The sequence below is a fragment of the Temnothorax curvispinosus genome, unplaced genomic scaffold (genome assembly GCF_003070985.1).
Source record: "Temnothorax curvispinosus isolate PA1 unplaced genomic scaffold, ASM307098v1 QBEX01012454.1, whole genome shotgun sequence".
Classification (NCBI taxonomy): Eukaryota; Metazoa; Arthropoda; class Insecta; order Hymenoptera; family Formicidae; genus Temnothorax; species Temnothorax curvispinosus.
In genome coordinates, this window is record NW_020222234.1 from 1314852 (window position 1) to 1332233 (window position 17382).

The 17382-nt window shown below is 37.6% G+C and overlaps 4 protein-coding genes across 14 annotated transcripts in view; 1 reads left to right on the forward strand and 3 right to left on the reverse strand.

Annotated features, from left to right (window-relative positions):
• Positions 1 to 3787, reverse strand: part of LOC112462459 (transcriptional repressor CTCFL-like) — a 9190-nt gene extending 5403 nt beyond the window's left edge. For 2 of the 9 annotated variants that reach the window (XM_025028258.1, XM_025028251.1), the window contains exons 1-5: positions 2765 to 3787; positions 1378 to 1548; positions 1053 to 1276; positions 578 to 966; positions 270 to 439 (exon numbers count right to left, since the gene is read on the reverse strand). In XM_025028258.1, the coding sequence (XP_024884026.1) occupies positions 270 to 439; positions 578 to 966; positions 1053 to 1276; positions 1378 to 1504 (910 nt within the window). In that variant the 5' untranslated portion in view covers positions 1505 to 1548; positions 2765 to 3787. The other 7 variants (XM_025028256.1, XM_025028257.1, XM_025028252.1 and 4 more) reach the window with 7 other exon arrangements.
• Positions 3788 to 4397: 610 nt separating this feature from the next.
• Positions 4398 to 10152, reverse strand: LOC112462469 (protein unc-45 homolog B-like). Of its 2 annotated transcripts, none has more exons than XM_025028267.1 (6): positions 9998 to 10152; positions 9509 to 9741; positions 8637 to 9068; positions 7986 to 8315; positions 7466 to 7906; positions 4398 to 7079 (listed from the first exon to the last, which is right to left on the reverse strand). In XM_025028267.1, exons 3-6 carry the CDS (start codon positions 9054 to 9056, stop codon positions 5367 to 5369), a joined length of 2904 nt encoding a protein of 967 aa, XP_024884035.1. In that variant the 5' UTR covers positions 9057 to 9068; positions 9509 to 9741; positions 9998 to 10152; the 3' UTR covers positions 4398 to 5366. The 2 variants fall into 2 exon arrangements, with proteins under 2 accessions (XP_024884035.1, XP_024884036.1); XM_025028268.1 differs by having other exon boundaries at positions 10102 to 10125.
• Positions 10153 to 11960: 1808 nt separating this feature from the next.
• LOC112462487 (motile sperm domain-containing protein 2-like) lies at positions 11961 to 16087 on the reverse strand. Its single transcript, XM_025028289.1, has 9 exons — positions 15608 to 16087; positions 15140 to 15286; positions 14565 to 14742; positions 14073 to 14445; positions 13676 to 13751; positions 13465 to 13574; positions 13170 to 13370; positions 12774 to 12908; positions 11961 to 12693 (listed from the first exon to the last, which is right to left on the reverse strand). Exons 1-9 carry the CDS (start codon positions 16011 to 16013, stop codon positions 12499 to 12501), a joined length of 1821 nt encoding a protein of 606 aa, XP_024884057.1. The 5' UTR covers positions 16014 to 16087; the 3' UTR covers positions 11961 to 12498.
• LOC112462488 (protein POLR1D-like) lies at positions 16004 to 17374 on the forward strand. 2 transcript variants are annotated; one of them, XM_025028290.1, is made up of 3 exons: positions 16004 to 16093; positions 16561 to 16619; positions 17101 to 17374. In XM_025028290.1, exons 2-3 carry the CDS (start codon positions 16597 to 16599, stop codon positions 17315 to 17317), a joined length of 240 nt encoding a protein of 79 aa, XP_024884058.1. In that variant the 5' UTR covers positions 16004 to 16093; positions 16561 to 16596; the 3' UTR covers positions 17318 to 17374. The 2 variants fall into 2 exon arrangements, with proteins under 2 accessions (XP_024884058.1, XP_024884059.1); XM_025028291.1 differs by lacking the exon at positions 16004 to 16093 and adding an exon at positions 16134 to 16379.
• The last annotated feature ends 8 nt before the right edge of the window (positions 17375 to 17382 follow it).

Consider the following 17382-nt stretch of genomic DNA (forward strand, 5'->3'; position numbering starts at 1 on the left):
TATATATATATATATATATATATATATATATATATATATATATATATGTATATATATATATCTATACTAACATATACTCGCCTCCGGCTCGTGCGTCCACTCCGCACGTCCAATTTCCATCTTACAGCATTTGTCACACAAATAACTATTATATATATATATTCAATTGCGCGAAAAAAATTAAAAGTAAACTATATTATATATATTATATATTATATCATATTCATATATATAAGAATATGAAAAGTAATTAGCACCAAATTACATACCAGAAGTTGTAAATGCACTCTCGCAATATTTGCAATGATGAGGCTTGGTCCCAGTATGAGTGTTGACATGATTCTGAAGTGAAGCCAGAGTTTTAAATCCTCGCTCACAAACACTACATTTATGTGGTCTTTCTTCGGAGTGCGATTTCATATGCCGTGATAAAAGATATCTGTTACATAAATAAATAGTTCATTACTTTCCTAATTTAGCATTTCTATAGATACACAATAATACAAATAAATGAGATCACGATGAAATATGTACAAATATAAATATTATAAAAAAATAATAACGCAAAAAGTAATACCGTTTTGGGCTGGTATAGTTGCAGTAGTTGCACATATGAGCTTGCGTTACAGTTTGAGATTTCTTTGGGATGAACTTAATGATTTTAGTCTTATCATCTTCTGCCTCAGATTCCACTGGAGCCTCATTATCTTCATTATCTTCAAAATCATATACAGTGAGATCTTGTTCACCTTCCGCTTCCTCTCCCTCAGCTGCTGCAGCAGCTGCCGCCACCGTCGTTGCTTCATCTTCCGCAGGTTTAGTCTCTTTATCTTCGGACTCGGGTTGCTGAACTATCAGAACGTAACTAACTTCTCCAGGATTTGTGTCGGATGGAACAATCGTCACAGTTTGATATGCATCGCCAGAATTAATGACAACTTGATTGTTTTCACCGTTGACTTGTACCTAAGATTTGTATACATTTATAGTTGCATTTTTGTGTTTTATAAATTACAGTCGATGACTACGATTATGATTTTAGCCCTACTTACATCCTCGTCACCCTCAGCATTTTCAAGTTCTTCAATCTCGTGATACTGTTCATCTTGAGTTGTCTCGCCTTCGTTTTGTACATCGGTCTCCTCTACTTCTTGTATCTGTACCTGTGTCATCACAGGTGGTTCATCACTGTTTGCCTGGTAATAATATTGACCAGTCTGATCAACAAAGTATGTTCCACCTTCTTCTCCACCAGATAATCCTTCCACTTGTTGTACTGTATAATAAAATATATAAATTGAATATAGTTCAGTATGATATATATAGAAATATCTGATATTTATATTTGATAGAAAAACTATTATAAGAGATATTAACATTGCACATGTTGCAGCTGTTCACCCTGGCCTCCCTCTATCTCTTTGTTAAATGTCTCCAAGTAAGTTTGTATCTCGGTGACAGATTCTTGTCCCTCTTCCAACTTTATAGTCGCCACGTTACTCATGATTGAAGCATGTAGCTCAAACAATGGTAACTATGTTCATTAGTCTGAAACATTATATCAATACATTATTACGATATTCAGACAACTTGAATATATGTATTTGAGCTACTACTACGGATATAATCGCCAATCTATAACACTTCTGCATCAATAACTCTAAAAATAAACATAAAGTACGAACTTCATACACTAATGTAAATACACATTTCTCACAAACTTCTCTTCACACACGTCCTATTCTCCTTTACAAGACAAAACATACAGCGATTAGTCAAAGGGATTTTGAAGTATGAAAAAACAGTTTCCTAATTTAGCCATCAGCTTTTCATTAGCCATCGATCCTGAAAGCTAGCTCAACAAGCCGCGAGTCTACATTATTACGGGGAGGGAACAGGGGAAATACGAGCGAGCCAGGAAAAATAAACCGTTCTGACCGTCACCGAGGGACCGAAAACATCTTTGTGGATCAGGACGCGGGCCGTCGTTCCTCCCGGAGCGTCGTCCGAGGATACGACGGTCGTCGAGCTAAAATCTCGACGGCGGGCATCGCCGCGGATCAAATTAAAGGGAATGAATCGATATAACGCGAGGGGGAAGAGAAGACCCGCGCCGCATGCCGAGGGCACGAGCCGACGAACATCCCGGTTGCCGCGTCGTCCGGCGACGGCGGGGCGCTCGCTTCTCGGCGTCGCTCGGCGCGCGCGACGCGATCAAGGGGACAACGTGCGCCGCGGCGACGGCGGCGACGCGCCGCCATACGACGCGGCTCGCGGCGCTGGAGGACGGACGGCCGACGTACCGACGCCATGAGGGCCGGAGCGGAGGGAAGCGCGAGAGCGCGCCATGACGGGACACAGGCGGACGCCAGCGAGAGAGGCGAGGCCGAGCAGAGGTACTGGGACTGGGACTGGTGAGCCAACGGCGAGGTGGGTGACGCGCAGCGGATACCTGGGGGAAACACCGTATCTCGCGGATACTCTCGTAGCACACGGCGGGGGCCCCACGAGGTCGCGCATTCTGTCGGGGAGCTTTTAAGACAAACGCGGGTGCGCTTTCGATTTCAGGACACAGGGGGCATTAACGACAAAAATTTCAGAAAATTATCACCGTCGGCGCTGTCATCAATATGGTGGACAACCGCGCGACGATGCCGCCCCGTGGCCGTTGCGCCGCGGCGTGCCGCCCAGGTATAAACCGCGGGGAACGACCGGGTACGTCGCCCGGGCCACGTCCGCCCGCTCGAATATCGTGGAGACTCACCGAACGTCGACGTGGATACGACTGTGGACGCCGTGCGGGCCGACGGGTTGATACGAGGCCACAGGAATATAACAACGTAAACCCACGATCGTCGCGTGAGGGCGTTGTGTAAGAGCAAATATGGCAATATGGCCGATCGAACTGCGAAGGTTCAAATGCTGCGCTGTACTGCGCGTCGGCAGCTGCGCACTGGTCGCCGTTGTGTTGCGCGTCACGCGACACGCATCACACGATCGCGTGTTTATACGCCGCCCGCCCGATCGTCGTGTTTCTGACCGTCTTTCCCGGAAGGAACGCGGCATCGAGCCTTCGTAAACGCTCCTGAACACTTCAAACTCGTCAGCTGCGATTTATTCAAATTTTTATCGAGCGGATTTGTATCACCGGACGATACACGCGCGAGAAAATCAATCCACACGTCCAACATGAGGCGGAAGGATGGCCATGTTTCCTTCGCCGCGCTCTCAGCTCTCATCAAACGTGAAATTGTTTGATTCTTTTTTGTACGTCAAATTTTATTTTTTTTTTTTTTAATATTTTTTTTTATATATAAAAAACAGTCTAAGTCTTTATTGCATCCCATCGGAACCGCACGATTTCTACACGCGTTCCATTCCATATGTGCGAGCTGACGTGGCAGCCAATGCAGCCAATCTACTTTCCGCTTTTTCCGGGATGGTAGATGTGTAGTAGGAGGCGATTGGCTATCGCGCCCGCTTATTGTGCGGGATCGATTGGTTGATTTTTCTCTGCGTTCGCGTTGCGCGAGTCTGTCTGGACAGGCCTTAAAAGCCCATTTAACATATAAAAAACTCGCGCGAAACTTTAGAACACTATCAATTTGTACATACGCTTAGCCGCACATTCTTTTGAAACTACTCGTATTTCTGCCGCTAATTTGTTGGCGCCTCAGCAGATTATGATTCGTGCACGTGTAGTTTACAACCGTTCTTTCGCTCGCCCAACGATTATACGCTTTAGCGGAAATTACAATGATATTTGGCTCTAAAGAAGTACAAAAGTGCGTAAGAATTATGTATTTTAATATGTACCGCGATTATGACAAATAAACTTATTTATTGAAGTTCTTGTATCTTTTGTCTCATTTATAATTTCTATTAATTTTATACCTATATATATTATATTTATTATGTATGTTCTTTTTGTTTGATTCACAGGTAAAAAAGTTCTTTAGTGAAAATTTATCAATATATGCCTAAAGTTAAAACTAAGAAGATGTATATGATACAGAGAATAATATACATATACCTACATAAGATATATCTCGTTTATATTTAAAAAATTTTTTTACCAAGCAATATTGCAGGAAAAAATAGATATAATTACAGTTTAAATCTTTGTTTCTTATGTACTTAAAAGATAAGACAATTCAAATCATTACAAATAACAGAATCATTGTTAGTGATATAAGCTGTAATCCATTTGACGCTACAAATGATTTAAAGCGTTTCTCTTCTCCTTCTTCACTGAAAGAAAGGAGAAGAGGAATGCTTCGAAGCATTTGTAATGTTAAGTGGACCGCAGCCAAAAGTCTCATTTTGATAGAGTTGTCTTTACCGCGAAAATAAAACCTTTATATCTAATTTTCCTCCTTATTGCTTCAACAATGTAGTACAATGTACAATTCCTTTATTTTGCCATACAACCATACAATCGTTTAATGAAACTTCTAGATCTAGATTGCAAGACACGTATTATAGCAGAGCAAGCACTGTCTCATCCAGTTTTGAATTCGTGAGATACTGGTGCATGTCTCAGATATGCATATGTTTTAAAACATTTGAAAGGAACATGTTTACAATAATTGGTTAAAATTACAGCTTTAGTTTATTACGTTTATTTATTGCTTTCAATATCAGTTAAGATAAGTTTTCAAACTATTAAGTAAATTGTAGAAAATTAAGAACGTCTTTATATTTTATATAGCATAATATATATAATACATAATTTTGAGACTTATTAATATAATGCACGTTGAAATTAGGAAAGTAATGAAAAATTATTATCTCTTGACATATTGGCATCTTTTATGGCATCTCGCATGATTTGTTATTCAAATACATTTATTATTCGTTGTTTTTCGGATATTTGATATTTAATTTTTATAAAAAAAACTTGTAAATGTGTTCATGGTTGTTAAATAGACGACTTTCGTTATATAGCACAACTATGTACAATATTATCTCTAAATATATAATATTGTATTTAAATAATACTCTTCTCATACAAATAGATGCGCAATAATGATTTTCCCTCCTAATTATATATGATTTCACGATGCTAAATATATGTATAGCTAATTCAATAAAATATTTTATACAGTATCTTTGTGTATTACTTCATACAACATATTAATATTCCGGCTCAGCAAATTTGGACAACAAATAAGCTGTATGTATCCTGTGCACGGCAATCATATTTAAAAATACATAAACACAAATATAATTACATGATTGCCCGAATACGTTTGAAACGACAAAATTGCAATTTAATCGTAACATTTATTTTATTATTTAAGGCACTTGATATGAAATATGAGGAAGATATGTGACATGTAGATCTCAATGCTCACACATGATTTTTAATCGACGTGTTCTGTGTTACCAATACTTTGTGACGGTTTGTTTTCTTCGACGTGTTCTGTACCAGTACTTTGTGACGGTTCGTTTTCTTCGACATGTTCTGTATTACCAGTACTTTGTGACGGTTCGTTTTCTTCAACGTTTTTCTTGATTAGTTTCCATTCCGTAGCAGCCTCTAAAGCACTGGATGCCAATTCCTTGATCTCCTTCTTTTGCGTATCGTTTTTGCTCAATGCCATCAGTAGTTCCATTATGTCCGTTTCGATGAGTTTTGCAGCAACGTCTTTCGTGCTTCTCATCATATTTAGCACAATTACGATACCCCGGTGTTGTATGTCAACGTTTGGATTAGCGAGTAAAAAGCGCAAGGATTCCAACCAATCTTTTGAGTCGAAGACTTTCTCGCAAGCCTTTTTGCTAGCCGACGCCAACATCGCTAATGCTCCAGCCGCTGCTATGCTAGTTTCTTCATCCTCGTCCTCGCACAATATCACAAGATACTTAACTCGATCGTTTTCCTGCTCGAATAATTGGATCACTTCATCGCACAGCATCAAATTGTTTACAACTTGTGTGGCCGCGCGTCTCAACATGTCGTGCTCCTCGTACATGTAGGCCTCGATCTTCTGAAATCCTCCCTCCTTCAATATACGTTTTCGCACGCTGTCGTTGACACCAGCTAGATTGCACAGAGCCATTAGACTCTCGAAATTCTCGAGAGCGGAACACTCCGGGTTTAGAAGATTTACGAACGGTCGAACAACCTCCATGATTCTCTGCCCGGGAAACGCGACCTCCGGATTTATCGTGATTCCCAGACGAGCCAGAGCTTGCGAGGCTTGCTTCTTTCCCTTGTCCGTGCCATCCAGCGCTAACGGCAACAGTGCCTTCGTGCCGCCCTGTTGAACAACTATTCCTCTCACCTCCTGTTGACTGCATATCGCGTTGAAAACGCGGGCTATCAATTCCTTGCTATTCTGGCTGTCCGTTTTGGCGAGGCTCACCAGAGCGCTGGTCACACCGGCCTTCGCTAACGCGCACAGTCTCTTACTCACGAAGTCAACATCGTCCAGTTCGTGTTCTTCGGGAATATGATGTTTAGCGAACTTTGCCAATTCTATCATCTCGGGTATGAGTTCTTGCTTGTCGTAAGCATTGCACAGGTTCACCAACGTTGTGACCACGCCGTAGAGAACGGACTGATCGCCAGTCTTGGCGAGCTCGATCATCGCTTGAACGGCTTGCTGGTCTTCGATCAGCTTCTCTTTGACCTCGGCGTCAAAAGTGAGGTACGACAGACCTTCTACGGCCCATTTTCTCATATCTTTGTCCTTCTTGGGATTTATTAAGAATCGTCTGCAAGCCTCGGCCAACTTCTTCGTCGCTCCATCCGCGAACGGTCTGATAGTCGCGTCTGTGCCTCCAGAACTGCCCAACTTGCATAAACCGACTAATGCTCGAACCCGAATTGAATCATCCTTAGATTGATATAGCTTCTTCAATATATTTACACCTTGATTTATGATTGCGGTAGCCTTGTCTTTTTTAGTCGCAGCGGCAACGATACATTCGCAAGCTACTTTCTGCTGCAATACGTCATCTGTTCCCGCCATAACAAGGATCATCTCTAAAATCCCTTCTTTAGCCACAACTGCGTTTCCAACGTCTAACGGGCCCAATAACAAGGTCGTTATTGCAACTACTACACGTACCTGTAAAACATTCGATTAACGATTTATGAATTTTTATGTTTCGTGAAATAATAATTAATTTTAAAAGAGATCAAGACAGCTACAGTTTTATTTAACTTTGATTGAAAACAGAAGAAATTTCTGATAAATTAAACTTCAGAAAATACTATAGATGACAAAATCGTATTCTTCAAAAAAATTCGATTAAACTTTGTTATAATTGTATTTTAATTTAAAATTTACAGAATATACAATATCGACAATTGGAAAAGAAATCTTGTTTGACATTTTTGCTTTAAAAAGTAGAGTTTAAATTACTCAAAGAGGCTATAGTTAAACAGATGTTAGGCCTTTTATTTTTAAACCATTTAAATAATCAGAAAAGACAGAAGTTGCAAAATTCATACCTTGGATTCTATGTCAGGCGAAAGCAATTTATCTTTGATAAATTCATCAATGGCGTTGCTGAATTTTTCCTTAGCAGCATCATAATACATGTTTTCATATATTTTTGCTAAGCACACACTGGTTATAGTTCGTGTGGAAGACGTGATGTCCATCGAAGATTCGTATTTGTATTCCTCCATTTCACTGGCCACCTCCATCAATCTTTGCAAACCGCGAAGCTCGACCAATCGTTCGGCCCAGTCTAACGCAGTATAATGAATGTTACGCATAATAAGTTCTATTATCGCATCTCTAGCAAGGCCTGTTATCGTTCTATTCGTGACACTGTACAACAAGCACGACAGAATCGTGTCCATTTCCTTCTTATGTGTCTCACACAAATCCTTGTCGGGTTTTGAATCAGGCTTATTAGTCATGCCGCTATAAGCGTTCAATATAGTCTGAAACAAAAATAAATAATTAAAATTATTGAAATAACGTGTGATGGTCACTATATGTATTTCACTCGATAATATTTACCTGTATACAATATTGAGACGCGTTGACTCTCTCTTTAGACCTGCTATTCATCATTTCCAAACACCAAGGCAAACCGACGTCTTTTATAATGGACTTGGTTCGACTAATATTGTTCTTGCACAACTCGCTTATGATACGAATCGCGCTACAGATCATTTCATCGCTCTTTTCAACTTTTACAAATTGGGCGATTTTGGATACACCTCCCTTTTTGAAAATCTCCTCGGCACCAGCTCTCTCACGTGAGAGCACAAGCAGATTATTCATGGCAGTTTCACGTTTCTCCTTATCTGCGTTCATGTTAAATGCTAGATCCAGCATTTGTGATACCTAATACAAAACAAAATTAACCGTATATTTAAATATAATAATCTGTAATATATAAATTAATTTTAAGAGATTATATTTGATAAGATCATGCTTTTACGATGTAATTTTTATCCATATAACATGTGTCATATCGTAACTATTAATCAACAATAATTATAATTATATTTAAAAAAACTTCAATCAATTTGTCAAATTATATGTGATATTGAGTGAAACAAAAACTTTTACTAATATATCCAGCATAAAAAGTATTACAATTTTTATATTATCTGATATAAAATTTTGCAAATTGATAACTTTTATAATATTATGTATATTTACCTTGGCACTAATACGTGAATTTTCCTTATGACGTTCTTGTACAATTTCATGTAAGCGCGCTGCTATGGGCTGAACAACTTTGTTGTTGGGGTCAGATAAAATAATATTCCTCGCGTCTCGATATGCCTCCTCGAATCTCTCTAACGCTTCTAGCGCTTGACATCTGCGAAACAATGCCTTGGGATCGTTAGAACATATCTTCAATGCACTGTCGCAGTCACTAATCACTTTTTCGTAATCGCGCAGCTTTAAACAAGCGGCTGCTCGATTTTTGTAGTACACTGCTTTCTCAGCGTTGTCCTCTTTTACTAGTTTCAATGCGTTCGTGTAGTGACTCAAGGCTTCTGACCAATTGCCTTTGTTAAACTCTTCGTTACCCTTCTCTTTCCATTCTTGTGCAGTCATATCTGGCTTCGTCATGGTGGAATAAGTCTACGACACAAAATATATACTGTATTATATATTTTAACATAGGAAGATTCTCTGTAATATTTTATTTAAACATTGGCTGCGTTCGGGGAGCGCAGCTATATTAGTGCCATTGCATTATTCTATCTTTATCACTCATCAGGTGTAAAACAAGGATAGAATAAGCTAATAGCACATACCCCGAATCCAGCCATTATCTTAAATGCATAGAAGATAGCAATTATTACTAGAGCATAGAAGATGCAATTATTATTAATTATATGCAAGATTGAGACACTAATAAATAAAAAATAAATGCATAGTTCAATAATAACAATGCAATTTTCAGTGTAAAATCTGCATGTAAATTATAATCGATTGTTGCAATAATTTTTACATTAAAAAGCTGACTTTCTTTAATTATTGAAAAACAACATAAGTCAATTTTAATTTAAATGCCTTACCTTTCGTCTGGTGACAATTTATAATTGACCAACTTAGTTTTAAAACCAGTTTTCGAGACAGAGAGCAATTAAATCTTCTCTCAAGTTTTGCCACTGCAATTAAAAATTGTAGTTTGCGGTTCAACTCATTCAGCGTTCACTCTCATAATGATCCAGGAGCCGCTCGCGCATCGTATTATAGACGACGTGGATCCAGACGCAACGTTCGCGAAGGTTTATTTTCGGCGAACCATCTTCGACATAAATAAGAGCATTTGGGTTAAATATAGACACGATAATGCTTCCGGCCCGCTGGCTGTAATTCAATTATCGTCGATCGCGAAAGTTCGAGTTTCGACGATGATCTATGCTATATGCAAGTATTTTATTTTGTTCTAACGCGAGAAATGCGATTATGCATGCTCTTCGCTGCGAGCAGCGAGTCGAAAGGGGTAATTTACACTCCTCCCTTTCTCGCGTCGGGAATTAAATTCCCCGATGAAAGCGTACCTGGGAAAGACGTGCGATTTGTCTGAGACACGCGAGAAATTTATTTACACGAGAAAGAACCTCGTTCCATCGATATTTCCAGGCGGAGAGGTTAAAATTCCTACGTTTGAGGTTATAGGATCTTCCGCGAGCAACAACTAAACAACGTGAATTTCGCGCCGCGTTTGGCGACTTCTGCCGACGTTTCGAGAGTCGTGCGACGGTTCGAGATTGCGATTCTCGAAAGTACCAGCGGTCGCGCCGGCCGGTGAGTTGTCGGATGTCATCAGGCGTTTTCTTGGTGGAAAGTGGAAACCTCACGGTTTTTCTGACGACAAACGTTGCACGCTATCATTATTATATGCCGAAAAAGGCGATCAAAATTGTCCCTATTCGCTCCAACCAGCCCTTTCGTGTCCCGACGAGTTTCTAATCCTCGCATCATAACTCACGAACGAATTGACGAAATTTAATGTTCCAAATCGCAAATTGAAGCTAAAAGTAGTAGCTTTAATTTGCGCTTTGGAACATTAAATTTCGTCAATTCGTTCGTGAGTTATGATGCGAAAATTAAAAAGGCGGAAAAAGGGATTGGAGCGAATAGGGTTGTTTATGCCGAATACAAATTATAAGGAGAAATAAAATGGTGAACATTTTTGCGAGTGAGCGATCAGTGAACTTAATTTTCCATACAATTATAATTTATATATTTTCAAAACAATTTAAACATCAACCGCGCACAAGCCATATTAAAACAATGATTATACAACAGTATATATTGAGGAAAAAATCATTATAAGGACTCGAGCAACAAAGACTTATTTAGATACGTAAAAGGGGTCACATTTCGACGAGATAAATTACAGTATAAAAATTAATTTTTTAGTTACATAAAGAGGGAAAACATTATTATCACATCGTAAAAATACATTTGTTCTGGAATCTATTGTGATATTATGATTTATTATAAAATTAGGGTGCTAAATGTTATTTGTCGCTGCTGTTTCTTCATATATGTTTTCATGAGATCCTTCGTGTATCCCTTACAATAAAAATGAAAATAACAATATAAATAACGGACAATAATGGCAACACTTAGCATTTAACACTTAAGTAATGTGACTTTGAAAATAGATAATAATTAAATATAAGATTCTCATTATTTTTCTTCGCAACCGACAGCAGAATAAATGAATTAAACGAATTAATATCATAGATATAAAATCTATTACACGGGGGAGGGGGGCAATCTTTCTTTTACGCCTCTGTTAAGAGGTGATTGTCCGTTTGACAAGCGAACGGAAAATTTCCGTAGAATTTTTCTTTCTTTAATTTATGCGCCAGCTAATTACTGTCGCCCGACTTACTTGATCCGCACGAATACGTTGATATGCTGTTTCTCCTTCGACATCCTCGAGCCGAGATTTTCTATTTTTTTATAAATTATTTTCGCACGATAATTCTTTTAACGCGATTCCTCTGCTTTCGTGATTCCTCTAATAATATCCAGGCAAAGTCAAAACAATCATTGAAACGACATTCGCGGCGAACCGGTATTTATATTTATTAAATGTCGAACGGACTGAGTTTCTCGCCCATGCGCAATAGCAACAATTTTATATGGTAAATCAGGTAAATAATAAAAAGAATTTTAGTTGTTATTATTAATATTATCTGGATTCCCCCTTTGTGTGGAAAAATATCTTAGAATTTTTTATATTATTAATGAGAATTTCTCTGAAAATTTTAAGACTTTCTCAGATTTTTTTATACAAATTGTACCAGCGGCCGGTGAGTTGTCGGAAAATTTTTCGTCAGGCGTTTTCTTGGTGGAAAGTGGAAACCTCACGGTTTTTCTGACGACAAACGTTGCATGTTATCATTATTATATGCCGAAAAAAGCGATCAAAATTGTTTATGCCGAATACAAATTATAAGGAGAAATAAAATGGTGAACATTTTTGCGGGTGAGCGATCAGTGAACTTTTCCACACAATTATAATTTATAATTTTCAAAACAATTTAATCACCAACCGCGCACAAGCCATATTAAAGCAATGATTAAATACAACAGTATTGAGGAAAGAATCATTAAGAATATGTACAAAAATCGGCGCATATATATATAGATGCTAATCCACATTCGAGTTTAATACAATCAGAATATTTGGTAGAGTACGTATAAAAATAGCAGTTTTAATGTAGTTTTACAATATACTGTACTTCTTCATGCCCTGTATTACAAAACACCACATGGTAACTTATTAGACGATAATTACATATGTATATGTATACAAAAAAATTACATAACAGGATATCAAATTAATTAATTTGGAGAAATACACGAATAAACATTTATAGATCTTTCTTGGAAGAACATAAACCGTATAAAAACATTAACATGTTAAATATTGTGTAATAGACGATATTTTTTATCTTCGCATGATCGTAGATTTTTAGTTTAGATAAAGATCTTTTACGTTTCTAACGTATCAAAGTTGTTATTATTACAAATACGTATTTTAAAACGTATTATCAGTTTCGTGAGGAATCCGGCAGGATTTTTGCTGGTCCACCAGATTTTTTATATCTACTTGTAAAACATAGCCCACGAATATTCCCATTAAGATTGTCAGTATTATGGAAATTAAAAGCATATATTTTACAGTAACGATTTCACTGTATATGTTGTTGTTATGTTTTTCTAAATGATTTATCTGAAATTATCACACGATGCGTCAGTACTGAAATGTTTATATTAATACGTACTTAAATATCGCAATATTAGCTTGCATACCTTAGAGGAAAATGCATCAATACGATCGTTTCCTATCGCCGCAGAAGCTAGCGCGGAATGAGATTTTTGCGTCTCGCTATTTTCAATGGCACCATCGCAACATCGCAGTCTGTGCATCTCAGTTGCTTTTTCAGACTACAAGAAGACAGCATTAGCATATAAAAGATCTTACTTTGTGAATATTTTACATCTGAAGTTGTTGATGTATTTCATTAATAATCCCGGCATAATGACAGATATAATGGGTCTGTTTTTTATTGCTGAATTGGCTCAATTAGTTCAGAGTTTATCTTCTTTATTCCACATTGGAAAGAAAAAGACAAACTCTGAACTAATGCAGCCAGTTCAGCAATATAAAACAGACCCATTGAATCGGTCTGTTTAGAATTAATTTACCTTCCAGAGTACACTCAGTTCTTGCGTTGTGGCATTTGTATTTTTTAATGGGAGGCACATGACTAGAAATCGATCGTTGTATAATAGACCGCGTACATTGTAGCCAGGTTGCAGCACAACCATAACATTTCTTTGTTCAGACGGCTGCAGAACTCCTGAGCTAGGTCGTACTCTAAATTTCTCAGGCGATGTTGTCTTTATCTACAATGACCATACATATCTTATTCTATCATTTCTTATAAATTTATTCCAATTATTATTGTTATAATAGTCAAATAACGTGATGTCCATGTACCTTATAAGATAAAGACTTGTCGGGTGTAATATTCTTAAGTGTAATTGTTCCAGTGATATCATTTCCATCTTTATTAAACGTAATTACTTCTGTGGGTTCTATGGATAACACTGGAACAAACATAATTTATTTTATACTGCACATATTTCTACTTTGTACATATTCTAACGTGACGTAATAAGTTCGCACGTAAAATAAATTTTATACATACATTGTTCTTCATTAATCTGGTCTCCGATACTAGTTGGACTTTGCTCCGTGAGTGGCGAATTGTCTACAAAGTGCACCTAGAAAACATATAACATATGTTTAAAGAAGGAATCAGATTATTAGACAAATGTTTTGACAATTATGAATAACTTGATATACATCTATGTATTCCATGTTACTTAGTACTTTCTTTCTTAGGGTACTAATTTGAAGTATGAAAATGATATGAAAAACAAATCAATGCGGTTAACAAAAGAATAATAACAGAAAAAGAAATGTAGATGACAAAAAAGCATAGTGAATTTGATCTGTCATTAGTAAAAGCAATATTTTGGTAGTATTTCACACGTCATATAGTTTATAGCAATTACATAAAAAGAGATATGTAATATGTGTACCTTTTTATTATTATCCAGTTTACCATTCAATACGCCATCCCCATTTGTTTGCTCCTCCGAGACGAATTTGAAGGTGTAATCGTTGTTACCTCCCCAACATTTCAACGCGTCGTTTGGATTGACGTAATCCTTCAATGTGGATTTGTTAACAAACTTAATTTTCGGAACAGCTTTAGCAGGTAACCACGATTTTATTATTTTAAAAGCTGCATTTAAAACCCAGGGCATCTCGAAAATTATGATGTAATTTAGAAAATGTGGGTAATAAGATTTGAATAAACCAATGAGGTACTTAGTAAGCTCCATATCCGTATTGGAAAGTCCAGTTTCTGCCATATCAAAGAAAATTGATATCTGATTTCCATTTCCTTCTCTGAAAATATAACGAATAAAAGATATATATTAACAGAATATGAACGGGTTACAAATATATAAATGATATTTATAATTGCCTTTGCCTAAAGATAAGGAAATTAATAAGTGCGCTAATACCTTTCTAATCTCTCAAACCAATAAACTATACATCTCTGGAGCTCCGGAAAATCTTTCACTCCTTTAACGTGCAACTTTGACTTAATTATAAAAAGTTTTTTGCCATCTTTGTCTTTACTAAAGCCAAAGATTGAACCATCTTCTAAATAATCTCTCCTCACATTATCCTCTGTGATATCTGTAATCCGATTTATAATGAAAGAAGAGAAAGAGAGAAACATTTTGTTATTCTATTAATATTAATCCTTTCAGTGCCAAATACTTTTGATGAATGGATCATGTGTATATAAAATGCTCTATTATCTGTAGCATGATTCAGAGCTAAATATTTTCGTTTAAGACGCTAAATATTTTCGCTTAAAACCAGGTGCGTAAACTTGCCCATAGCATTCACAACGTGCTGGACATGTTTACACATTTACATGTAGCACTAAAAGGATTGAATTACAGTTTATTCAAAATTAAGACATATATAAACTTTAAAACAAATATGACTTTTATTTTACCAAGATACCTCACAGACAGTAATAAAAACTGAGAATTATGTGAAGCAAGATTCGCAGCAATAGTTTTACCATTTGTTCCGAACTTTCTTCTCCAAGTACAAGTTTCCCAAAGCATGTTAAACGCTTCCTGCTCATTGAACTCATGATGTTCCAAAAATCGTTTCAGCCAATCGTCGCTGTTCTTTATCCTGGCTATATCGGCTGGGTGGAAACCTCCTGCGAACAATTATTAACCAGATTCAGACATATAGGTAAGATCCAGGTGAAAAAAACTGCTCTTTTCTTCCTGCCATATAATTCGTGATTCTGTAAGTAATTAACGTAGGCAAACGTCTCTCTCCAATTATTTATGCTTTTGTCGTGTCAATTAGAGCGTCAATTGTTTTCAATTGAGTACGCGATCGAATGGATACGACCTTTGCACATGTGTTACATCATTATACGGCACATATATTAATGCACGATATTAATTCACGTTATAGCGACGAAAAACGCTGCTAATCGCCGAGAGAAAAGGGGGAAGAAACTCATACATACTGGAGTCGGGTGGTCCCTCGTCGTCCAGCTTTTTGAAGAACTTCTCGCGAAGATCCGCGATCATTTTCGCGTGCGTTTCCATCTTGCTTTGGAAGGCTAACGGCCGGGCGGATGACACTTTGACCGGCGTCGAGAACCTATTGCACGATAACCAGATGATAAATTGTTTATTCGCACGCCTGCTGGTCTCACTGTGCGTGCTCAGCGTCGTTCTGCGCTGCGCGTGCTGAACAAAATTCCCTTCTACGTACGCACAAGTCTGTGCCCACACTCCAACCTCCGACGGTGCACTGTGCAGCTCAAAGCTCAACACAATCAACGCGTCCCGCCTCCCGTCCCGCCTTGAAAGTGAAATAAGGAAACACGTTCGAGCCTCGAGGACAGAAGGAGAGGAACGACAGAGCATGTGTACAATTGAATCGAGCGGATTCTTCGCTATCTAATCGGGAACTATTAAAAGAATTTGCAGGCGCCGCTGAATTGACGGTATTCCATTTCAAATTTATCATGTTTAACGCGAGCTGCGATAATCGCCGCGGGTGTTGCTCTCGCGAACGTCCCGCTACGAGACAGCAACGAATTTTTTATGTTATATCGTTTGCATATACGCCTGCGATGAAGAATTCTCTCAAGTGAATTCCGTATCATAGTCCCGAGCATTCTTCGTGCCTGAATCAGCTGTGAAAACAGCCATCTTGTTATCAGCTGTCGTCAGCGTTATCGCGATTATCACGGATTATCATCGCGGAAGTGTCCGTCGCGTGCGACTTTGGTATGACAGTCCCTGATGATTTTGATAATTTTTACGAAATGGTAGCTCGGTGCTACGTGATGTTTTCATTGTAAAAGGCTAAATACATCAGGCGTGTCGCGTTCGCCAAAACGTAATCTGTATGCGTGCAATCACGGGTATCCCGTAATATTTATGTAATATTTTCACTTGTTTCTTTCAGAGAGTTTGAGACAATAACAGGTCGCGACAGGTGAACATGGATGATGAAACGTTGAATAGGTAATACGATTTCACTGCGCACTGTTACTACATTTACGTAATGTTTCACGATGTAGTAATGTAGTACGAGATGTTTCTGTCTGGAGAATGACAGTTGGTTTTAATTTTTATTTGAAATTAAATAAAATTAGACACATGATTTTACCTCTGAATATTTTACATTGTAAAAAGTAATACAAATTTATTTCACTTGGACAACAATGGAATATTCTGAATATTTGCATGAATATTGCTAGATTTTTATTAATTTTTCTTATTTAAAGAATCAGATTCTTGAAATATTAACAAGCCACTTAACTATGGTTGTATATCGCTCGTGTTACTAGTGTTCTACGTATCAATATAATGAGCAAAGATTTATAGGTATTTTATAAAAAGAAGAACACGCAAAAAATAAAGATTTATCTCACTTAATATAACTTCATTTTTGTAGTTGTGCAATAGCACTGTTGCTACGAAATATAAATATATATTCTTTTAGGCTGGCAGCCGAAGCTTTACTGGAAGAAGCCAAGCTTGGTGCACGAAGGGCTGAAATAATGGGTCCCAGTGGATGGGTGAAACCTAAAGAAACCGTCAACAAAAGATTCCTCCATTCAACATTACGAAATGCAGTAATATCGAACAAGCATCGATCAGTGAAGCAAGAAAAAGTGAAAGTTCCATCACGTAAAGCGGACACTGTTAAAAAATCGTAATGTACACATAGTATCGTTCTCGTGTATTTGTATTAATATATATATTTCTGGTGTGTATTTTTTAG

Excerpts from the sequence above, each read along its gene's own strand:
- LOC112462469 (XM_025028267.1), bottom strand. The coding sequence starts at position 9,056 with ATGACGAAGCCAGATATGACTGCACAAGAATGGAAAGAGAAGGGTAAC. Across the intron at positions 7,907-7,985 it reads CGTCTCAATATTGTATACAG|ACTATATTGAACGCTTATAG; the intron begins GTAAATATTATC and ends TTTTTGTTTCAG. Across the intron at positions 7,080-7,465 it reads CGCCTGACATAGAATCCAAG|GTACGTGTAGTAGTTGCAAT; the intron begins GTATGAATTTTG and ends AATGTTTTACAG.
- LOC112462487 (XM_025028289.1), bottom strand. The coding sequence starts at position 16,013 with ATGCTCTGTCGTTCCTCTCCTTCTGTCCTCGAGGCTCGAACGTGTTTC. Across the intron at positions 14,743-15,139 it reads AAGAAAGTTCGGAACAAATG|ATATCACAGAGGATAATGTG; the intron begins GTAAAACTATTG and ends ATCGGATTACAG. Across the intron at positions 13,752-14,072 it reads AACTGGATAATAATAAAAAG|GTGCACTTTGTAGACAATTC; the intron begins GTACACATATTA and ends TATGTTTTCTAG.
- LOC112462488 (XM_025028290.1), top strand. The coding sequence starts at position 16,597 with ATGGATGATGAAACGTTGAATAG. Across the intron at positions 16,620-17,100 it reads GATGATGAAACGTTGAATAG|GCTGGCAGCCGAAGCTTTAC; the intron begins GTAATACGATTT and ends ATATTCTTTTAG.